General features: G+C 37.4%; 1 protein-coding gene across 1 annotated transcript; it reads left to right on the top strand.

Annotated features, from left to right (window-relative positions):
- The first annotated feature begins 5,890 nt into the window (after window positions 1-5,890).
- LOC112189404 (pectinesterase) lies at window positions 5,891-9,697 on the top strand. The gene is made up of 3 exons (XM_024328740.2): window positions 5,891-6,247; window positions 7,471-8,076; window positions 8,628-9,697. The coding sequence occupies exons 1-3, from the start codon at window positions 5,938-5,940 to the stop codon at window positions 9,317-9,319; spliced, it is 1,608 nt and encodes a 535-aa protein (XP_024184508.1). The 5' UTR covers window positions 5,891-5,937; the 3' UTR covers window positions 9,320-9,697.
- Window positions 9,698-10,838: the final 1,141 nt, after the last annotated feature.

Raw genomic sequence — 10,838 nt, 5'->3', positions numbered from 1 at the left:
GGTTATGCCCACTATCTCTTTTTTGATTATGACTAATTACCTGTATATTAGACGAGGACCATAACTATATGGCAATTGCAATAATGACCTAATTGCTATCTTTTCAAAGTGTAATTCAAAGTGTACGACACTCACTCGTACAGGTACCACCATACGTTGCCTTTAAAACCTTCATTCTTTTTTCAACTAGAGGGAAAATGAACTTTATTTTGTCATACAATTTTATAACAAACTCCTTTCACTGTTTATGTCATTTTCATTTCCATTAAACATTCCAAACCGAAATTAACATTAAAACTGACAACTTTTTATATCAGAATGCATAACATGTTTGTAAAGTACACAAGCTGTGAACGGAAATAAATTGAGACCATAGATTGAATATGCTCTTGTTCCTAATGTATTACATCTAAATTGACTTGAATTCTAATAAAAAAAAGAGTAATACTCTTTGCTCTTAGATCGTGTCGGTTAGGAAAATGATTATTGTCCTCAGTTAAGGTTTAAGATTTGAGGCATCTAACGTGGCATTTCCATATCAATTAATATGCTTTTCCTGTCAATATATTTTCATGTCATATTTTGAGAAATTAATTTAAAATTTGTAGCTTTTAATTTTAAAATTTTTTCTTCTAAATATATATATGTAAAACTAACCCATCAGTTCTTCTGACACCTAGCATATCTACCATGGTATTTTCTATTTTTGCCAATCGCTAGTCAATTGATCACCAAAATATTTATCTGATCAAAACTACAATGTTTGGTTATATTGTTAAAATTTTATATTCATCGCTGAATGGTTATAAACAATTATGTAAGTCCAAATCAATTCATTATTGTTCTTGCAGTATATAAGGTAAAGTAAAAGCAGAAGTCCACATAAATTGAAACATTGAGACTTTGAGAGGAAGAAGAGATCTTTGCATTTTTATTTTCCATGAGCCCAACCAAAGGTGATTCTCAGTAAATAGAGAAGCAGATGAGCAATAGCCATGGCGTTGTTCGAGCAGTATACGAGGATGATGGATGAGACAGAGTCTATAGAGAAAATTACGAAATGTATGAATTGTGAAATAATGTGAAGAAATTAGCATGGAGTAATATTTATCAGGTTATTAATTTTTGAAGTGATAAATAATGATGATATGTACACGATTTGGCATGTCATATAAGATTGAGGTCTAAAACTAACCTTATTTGAAACCCTCTATCATTGTCGGTAATAATTTCATCACACAAATTATAACTCTAGCTAAGGCATATTAATTAAAATACTTGTAGATCGATCGAGTTGTACAATGTTAATTCATTATTGACAATTACCATTGATGTGTATAACATGCGTAAAAGTCTCCAAGTGTCAAACTAACAGAACCTTAATTATAAAACCTTGATTGGGTATATATAGAGTTCATATCATATTATGTGATTAAATACATCAGTCTTATTATTTATTAAGGATGTATGACCTCCAAGATATTTGAAGCTATCCATTCTCTGGAGACGGCCAAAGTACATAGTACACTTCTTATCAAAGCTCGAGCTAGTTAGGTGAAATGAGTGGTAGCAGGATACTTAATCAAATAATTAAACTTTCAGAAATGAGTAAACAAAAATAGAAAATACGTCTAAAAGTGTCTCATGTCTCAACCGAACTAATAATTGTTCAAATTACCACGCAACTGATATAAAAACGCTTCAATTTCATATTAGCATGCTTCCATATATTTTTCATTGAACAAGGCTTTCCCGATTCTAATGACAAATTTCTTGGTTCCTATATATGAGTTAACTGCATTTAAGTGCTAGTACCTCGTAAGATTTTAGGCGATACTACTCCTCATGATCGATTGATCTCTTTCTAATTATAAATGATAATTCAAGCTTAGCTCCATAGTGATCTCAATCATGGGCCACTGATCGAAAGTCTGAAACAACAAGATCAACAAATTATAATGCTGCATTAGCCACAGATCGATCGAGATATACATTAGTGGATCGATATTGATATGTCGGATGGAATGCAGTTTCTTTCTGTCCTCCATGGTCCAATCTAATATGGAAATCGATCGCTTTCCATTACCACAGCTCATAATCAGAAATGTGGTTTACTGAAAAAAGCCGGAAATTGGGAAAGTACTTACTTCTACTTCCTACGTACAACCCGAGAATGAACTCAATAATGAACTTTAATTTTAGTGCGCTAACTGAACTCAATAATGCACTATTAGTGATTTAGTGCGCTAGTCCTCAATCAAGATTTTACAATTCTCACTTCTCAGATATTTTCAAATTAGAAAGTGGAGGGGAATCAAGATTATTGATAGTACTTGGTTGACGTAGCAATTATGCAGATAAGGTTTATATGGTGTTGATTAATCCCGTTGATTAAAGGAATAAAGGCCCATGTTGACTTGACCTTTAATGTCCGGCCATATATGAACATCAGTGTCACTTTTCAAAGACGTACAAGATTCAAGATATAATATAGGTTAACTTTCAAATTTCAATCCCAGAATCTCCAAATTCCATATACAAAATGATAAAAGCTATCAAAGCAAGCTCTCCTCCTTTGTCATGCTTCATCATTTTTGCATCTATATTGATTAGGACTAGTTGATGGTGAGTTCTATCAAACGTTCAGAAGAAACACCGCGATATCTTGCAGGTCTACTATACAAACCATTGTCATTATTGTTAATGTCTAAGATTCAGCGGTAGCTAAATCTTGTTAACGGTAGTCCAAGATCGGACCGCTACTGAAGGAGTTGTAGCGCTAGCGTCACCTGTCAAGTAAAATACAAAGGGTGTCAGAGGGAGACCGTCGTCTCCCCTACTCCAATGCCTAAGTCAGTCAATGTATTTATGTTGACAGAATAACGTGAAGTAAGTAATAAATGCGTAGTTAATGAGGAGAGAAGAGTGGACCTTTTATAGGTGAGGGAGAGACTGATCTCTTCCTTGTTTTCGATGTGGGATTGATGTGTTTCAGTTCCCAGCTTCTGATGCTTCAGCGAGGTAATCTTGGAGCGCGAGTGGTAGCGCGTCAGCAGTGATCTCGGGCTGAGTTGGAGCTCAAGCGACAGCCTGTTTGACGGTGTTTCCGTAGGTCATACCCTTGACAGTTGTTGATGCCACTGGCAGCAGTATGAACGTGGCTCATTATAGCTAATTATGCATAGGCAAATGCTTATGTAAGTACAGTTACTTCTTCGAATCATGCAGAGATTGTTGCACTTCACTATACTGTTTGTAAATGTATATAATTAAGATCCATAGTTACGCATATTCGAAGTACATGTGGTTTGAAGTCTACTATAGATGAACCTACGAGCATTTGTGAGGATAATTGAACAAATGAAGCGAGTTTCATCAAGGGCACAACACCAAGCATATATGGCCAAAGTGTTTCTATAATTATCAATAACATACTCTTCTCAAGATCAAAGTGAATCAAGTTAGATATGAGAACAATGTGACAGACTTATTTACTAAGTCATTGACCAAATCCACATTCGAGAAGCATGTGAAGAGCATTGGTTTACGGAGATTATCTGAACTACCATGATCAAGGGGAGACGCCGACATCAGGGGGGATTTGATGTCTGCATGCTTGATCTCAAAATGTGAAAGATGTGTTGTACTCTTTTCACCCTTCGACTGAGGTTATTTTGTTTCGCTGGATTTTTGTTACTCGGCAATGTTATTAATGAGGCAACTTGAGAAGCACCAATGTTTGGACGGCACAAAGGGGAATGTTGAAGGAAACCCAATTTGTGTGTACCTGGGCCAAACGTGATTACTTCTTCTAGTTATAATAGGGTAGAATACTCTAGATCTCCTAATTCATATTTAGTTAGGATACCTTGTACTCTAAAGAATTGTACGTGTAATCCTCTATAAAAGTTATTCTTTAAACACTTCACAACTTTTTCCTTTAGACTTCGGATATAGCAAACAATCTCTTTATAAATGTTATGCTTTAACCCTTACTATGATTTGATGAAACTTCAAATCTATAAAGTTAACTTTAAGTCCTAACAAGTTTATTAAAAATGTTGAGTGTGACGGGTTCCAAAAAAAAAAAAAAAGAGAGAAGAACTTGTATATGATTGAATCCCAATAAATGAATTCTTATGAAATTTAGAACATAATTAATTAGAGGTAAGAACATTTTTAGCAGACTCTCTATTTCGGCTCTTTAGCTATTTTAGAAAGCATATTTAATTTTTTTATCTCTTTTAGTAGCTGCACCAAACTCCTAAGTGACTCTCCATTATAACTTTTAGTTATCTCGCTCCTAAATAGAGAGAGCGAGATAAGGCTTTCTATAATTTATGTTAATTTAAAACATTCATTTTGAGTTATTGTATGTAATATATAAATACATTTAATCTATTTAATCTTCATTCAAAAAAATCTATATCTCTCTCTCTTCGAGAAACCCTAAAGCCGGTGGTGGTTCTCTCCAACTGGAAATCACTCTTGTTCTGCAGCGGCTTGACGTTTAGTTTGGCCCCGGCCTCTCCGACATTTCCAGGCTGCTGCCGAACGGGTACTAAAGCTATGGCTAAGGAAGCTATTGGTTAGGGTTCTCCTTAAGGTTTTGCAGGTCGGCTTTCGGCATATGGTCTTGGTGTACATCTCTGAGGAGCATTGTCGTGTTGAATAGAAATGGAGGGCCTCATCACCGGCAGCTTAGATCGGCGGTGTCACGGTTCTGATGCCACGGCGGCATAGATAGTGGGACACTGGTCGATGTGGTGCTGCTCCGTGGCAGCTGGTGTCGAGGCGATGTGGATTGCGACCGCAGGTCGGGGCGAAGCTCTATCGGAGCTGTGATGTGCGGCGGTGATCGATGATGTAGATGAAGACTAGGCCTGGGCCAAGCCAGGCTTAGGGAACATTAGGTGGAACCCTCCCTGGGGCTGTCTGTTGGGCCTAAAATTTGGGCTAGGTTTTTGACCTTTAGGTCGATCCTATATTTTAGTTTAGTCTATTTACAATAATTTCCTTTGTTAGGAAGCTATGCACTTTGAGTGCACAATTGTGACTCTAGCGCCTCTGGAGTAGTATCAAAGGAGGATCTCTGCTATGTCTACGTACATAACATGTCTAATGAATGGGTCTATTTCTATGTACTATTATGGATACTGCCACTATCTTCTTGTCTGTCTGTAGATGGCAGCAGAAGGGTATGTAACTGCCTATTCTGACTTTAGATGAATATATTGGCACCCGCCCTATGGGTTTGGGTTTGGGTTTGGGTTTGGTTCCAAAAAAAAAAAATCTTCATTCGTAAAATAATATAAATTCAAAGGCTCAAAGATAACTAAGATAGAGAGAACTGATGCAGACATAATTTAAAAGTGGTTAGCCAACATAACCTTTTAGTTACTTTAACTAAAATTTGACTCAAATATAGCTAGTATTTCTAAAGATGTTTTAAATGTTCTTATCTCTCTTTTTGACCAAAATAATAATAACGAGAGGTAAAATGCATTCACATGATAATTTAGTATCACTACATTTATTACTGTACGTGCAGTCTGGAAGACTTTTTTTTTTTTGATAAAGTGTTAAGACTTATTAACTTACGTATTATTATATATAAATAATATATTAATGAGCTGTTTATTATTCCGCCATTAGTCAAGATTGTGGTTCCGCCATTAGTCTCAAGATTAATGAAGTTTCTGTACTATATATCCAGCTGGACTATCTAACGTCCGTGCCCACAAAAATAATTTAGAGGGAATGACATAGACAACGGAGCCCCATTTATCTGTTATGGGTGCCACCACAACAGCATTGGAAAAGTACCTCTGCTTTTAGGGTTTCCACTGTACACATTGCCCGCACTATAAATCTCAGGCCCATTCTCAGCTGGCTGTAACGTACCAGTTTGTTTGATACCTCTAAAGTTTGAGAAATATGTTTCAGTTTGTGGTTTTAGGGTTTCTTTGGGTACTGGGAGGGGCCTCAGTGTCTGGGGCTGCCTTGGAGAAGTACCAAGTGCATGTTAAAAAAGAATGCAGCTTTACTAGATATCCCAGCATTTGTGTTCAAACCTTGATGGGGTTGGGTGGTTCTGGGCAACAGGATCCTCAACAGGTTGATATAATGTTGGCTCTTGTCAACAAGACCATTTATGAGACCCGGTTGGCCACCTCCGAGTTTTCCCAATTCAGCTCCAAAGTATCTGAAGTCCGTGAAGCTCAACCCGCTCACCATTCTGTCAAAGGTCAATTTATACTGTTATACTCACGATTTTCAACTGTATTAACTTGATTTACATTTTTTTACTTATTCATTTACAAAATTTCATCGTTTAATTTAATATCAAAGCTTTTATGTAAGAAAATCTTGGGTCGAAACCTCTCACATGCATGCCCTAAGTCCCACTTATATTTATTGTTGCAAAGTGGTGTTGCTCTAGCCTGGTTCCACCCGGTGTCATACTTGAGGGGACCCCGATGGTGCAACTGCCTCGAACCGATTGACAATTTTCGACTCCAAAAATAGTGTTCCAATCAAAATATATGCAGCCCAACAGAGAGGAGCATATGCATTTAGGGTCTTTAATTACTTTGAAACCCCTACTACCACATTATGTATATATGTAGCTCTTTTTTTTTCTTTTCTTTTTTTTTCTCCACACACACACATATATACGGAGCCGTTCAGAAGCGGACGTCCGCAAAACAGAGAAAAAGTGCAGACGTTCGTCCTCACAGCTACATCAGGCGCAACGGGCAGCGCTGCTCTTGCCGGATGGACCCAGGCCTCGATGTCGAGCCTCTTCTTGCTGCTGGACTCGTCGATGAAGAGTTCGAAGTCGACCTTGATGGTGCTTCAATGGTTTCAGGCGAGCTGGTCGCGCATGCCTAAGAATCCGATCACCTTTGCCTTCGCCTTGATGGCAACGCCGTCCTGGATGTCCAGAGTCTTCTTCCGACAATAGAAATGCCGTCATTGATGCCTGAGGATGGACGTCCGTACCTTTGCATTTATGCGAACGTCCGCTTCTGATATGGCCTATATATAAATATATATATATATATATATATATATTATCTATCTATCTATCTATCTATCTATTTATTTATACATAAATTTTTTGGTCAGCAACTGACCAGGTGAACACCACTGTCTATCTATATTATTATAAAGTTAAGGCAACATTTTTAGTGTCAAAATTTTCATGAAAATATGAAAAATAAAAAAACTCTATATTAAAGAAGTCGGTACAAAAAAGCTTCCACTTTTTTTCTCTCTTTGTTAATAGCACAAGCTTCGCATGCAAATTGATAGTTTATTAATGTGCACCTTTAAATATCTTCTATATTGAAATATACTCTAATATTTAAGGATTAATTGGTTGTCGGTGGCTAATTTCACCATGCATTACCTACTGCATGTTTAATTGTTATTTTATTTTATTGATTTCTTGTGGTACGTATGCAGACTACTGTGAAGAGTTAATGACCATGTCCTTGAAGCGCTTAGACCAATCCCTGATAGCTCTCAAGAAGTCTCCCTTGAAAAAAAAGCAAGACATTCAGGCATGGCTAAGTGCCGCCTTGACTTTCCAAGAAACGTGCAAGGACTACGCCGCCGACCACGGCCTCAGCCTCACTAGCTCCGAGAATCTCAGGGTCGACCTTTCCAAGCGCATAGATTATGCCTCTCAGTTGGGAAGTAATCTATTAGCTCTCGTCAACCGTGTTACAAGTATCGGTACGCCGAAGAACACAATTCGCGATAAACAAGCAGAGGTTTTTCCCAAATGGGTTTCGCCGAAGAACCGGAAACTACTTCAGGCAACCACAGTCAAAGCGAACGCAGTGGTTGCACAAGATGGATCAGGGAACTATAAGACTGTGTCGGAGGCTATTCAGGCAGCTTCAGGGGGTCGGTTTGTGATTTATGTGAAGGCGGGAGTTTATAAGGAAAAGATTAAGACTAACAAAGATGGTATTACGTTGATTGGAGATGGAAAGTATTCGACTATTATTACTGGGGATTCTAGCGTCGCTAAAGGTGCTTCGATGCCTGGCTCAGCTACATTCAGTGAGTACTGATCTTTCTTTCTTTTGTTAGCTACGTATATCTCTTTCTGTTTGTATATGTAATAGTATATATATCTTGTATAATTACCATGCGTGGGTTACAGTTCACTAAAAACCCTCTCAACGTTTGATATTTTAATTTTGAAAAATACTAACAGAAATTGGTGCTCTTCCTCCTCAAACCATAAAAAAGAAGTTGCTTTCAAGTTTCAACACAAACATCAATACTCATCTCAGTGTTTATATTGGACCCCATTTACATATGAAATAAGTTTGCTCTTTTTAGTTGTTGTTGTTGTTGCACGTATAATTTTTTTTTTTTTTGATAAGTAATTGTATTTTACGCGTTGAGTTTAGTTAAATGGTCATATAAGGAGAAAATCAGTACTAGAAAAATAGTAAGAGGATAATCGATTTAATTCTACCATACTATCTACCTCCCCTAGTTCATATTAACATTACGGCCTCGTACTATTTCTATTAGAAATATGGTGATACACAAAACTCTCAAGAACATAACATGATTTTCTCCCTATTTGATTGCACGAGCAGCCGTAACAGGAGATGGGTTCATAGCTCGAGATATTGGTTTCCAAAACACAGCAGGCCCTGATGGAGAACAAGCCTTAGCTCTGTACATCTCTTCTGATCACTCAGTTCTCTACAAGTGTAGCATTGTTGGCTACCAAGACACACTCTACGCACTCGCCCTCCGCCAATTCTACAGAGAATGTGACATTCATGGCAGCCTCGACTTCATCTTCGGAAACGCCGCCGCCGTCTTCCAGAGTTGCAATCTTATCTTGCGCAGGCACAAGGGCTATGTTGCTATCCTGGCAAGCGGGAGGTCCGACCCGGGGCAAAAGACGGGCTTCTCTGTCCAGAACTGTAGGATTCTGCCCGGGTCAGACTTATCTCCTGTTAAACATTCCTACAGTTCGTATCTTGGGAGGCCATGGAAGGCCTACGCTAGAGCCGTGGTGATGCAGTCCAACATAGACGACGTTATCGCTCCCAGAGGCTGGGTCGAGTGGCCTGAGGCTGGAGGTTCCAGCCTCAAGTCACTCTACTTTGCGGAGTTCGCAAACATGGGGCCTGGGGCTGGAGTGGCCCAGAGGGTGCAGTGGCCAGGGTTTCATGTTATTGGAGCTGATATTGCTGTTGAGTACACTGTAGGTAACTTTATTGGTGGAACTTCATGGCTGCCTTCGACTGGTGTGGCTTTTGTTTCTGGCCTCCATTGATCCAATAATTAGGTTGAAAAGACTTGTTACCTACAGTGATGATCGAAGGTCACACCACATATGCAAACCTTTTATAAGATTGCGACCAAAATCTACAAAATAACACTACTAAAAAAAATTGCATTTACTTCACAAGTTTACCACAACATCATTTTCCGTCGCAAAGAACTGATTTTAGCGACGAAAGATATTCTGTAGTAAAGTTGTGAAATTTATGGTCCATCATCACCAGCAAAAGGTAAATAAAACAATTGAACCTGTACGTAGCTTTAGCTTCATGTTGCTGTAATTTGCGTACTGTTTATAGTAGCTGGTTTGTGAAATACACTATATTTGGTTTATATTTAAATAGAATAGTTGGTGTGAGTTATGAACCAATACATTTAGTTATTAACTGACAATTAAAAAAGTTTGTGATCACACTTTTGGGTATGAAATGCTTACAATATTTATTTTTTGTCGTACATGATAATATCACTAAATCTTTCGATTATAGTACAATTTATGTTTTGTTATAATGGACAAGAGATCTACAAAACTCTATAGAGAAATTTTGTTCTTACATTACTAAATGCTTAATGGGATACACCTTAACATTTTTTTTCTGTTTATTTTCACTCTAAATATTCCTACTTTACCCTAATTCGCTTTGCACCTTCTCCTGCACAACCCCCTTTCATCCCCATCTCTCTCTCTCTATCTCTCAATTGCATGAAATCTATGCTCTAGTTAATCTTCAACATGAAGCAAACTGATTTTTCGATGGTTATATATGGCACTGTGTGAATTGTTCATACTCAGTTTTATGTTATTGATGATGATTCCTAAAAAATTAAAAAAAAGTGATTTCAATTGGAAATGGTGTCATCGCCACTTTGATCACCCAAGCATGATTAAGATAAAATGTATTTACAATTTCTGGTGCACATCAGCTTCCCGTCAACCCAGATCAGTGAAGTTTGTGTGTGTGTGTGTGTTTTTTTTTTTTTTTTTCCAAATGCTGTGAAAATGGTTTTATGGGAATATCATTTTTTCAAAAAAGAAGAGAGGAATTTAGTTTCTTTCTGTTATCCATGGTCTAATCTGGTATGGAAATCGATCGCTTTCCATTACCACACTTCACAATCAGTAACATGCTTTATTGCTTTACTGAAAAAAGCTGGAAACTGGGAAGTTCTTACTTCTACTTCCTACGTAGTACAACCGAATTCACTCTGTAATGCACTTTCAGTGCGCTGATGACCCAAATCAATAATGCACTTTTAGTGCGCCAATCCTTAACAAAGATTCTACGATTCCTCATATATACTTTCAAATGAACAATTCTTAGATTCACCCTTAGGGTGAACGAGCATATTCACCTCCATTGTCGATTAACATACTTTCACTTAATAAATTTATAATTCAACGGTACATATCTTAAATAAGTCTTTAAAGATCATCTCTGTAAAAAATCAATCGAATCAGAAATCGTTTAATTATCTAATTGAATCAAATAAATGGATAGTTCTAACAACAC

Source organism: Rosa chinensis, chromosome 2, assembly GCF_002994745.2.
Source record: "Rosa chinensis cultivar Old Blush chromosome 2, RchiOBHm-V2, whole genome shotgun sequence".
In the NCBI taxonomy this organism is placed as follows: Eukaryota; Viridiplantae; Streptophyta; class Magnoliopsida; order Rosales; family Rosaceae; genus Rosa; species Rosa chinensis.
Note: the sequence above shows the minus strand (reverse complement) of the source record. Positions and strands in the feature narration are given on the sequence as shown.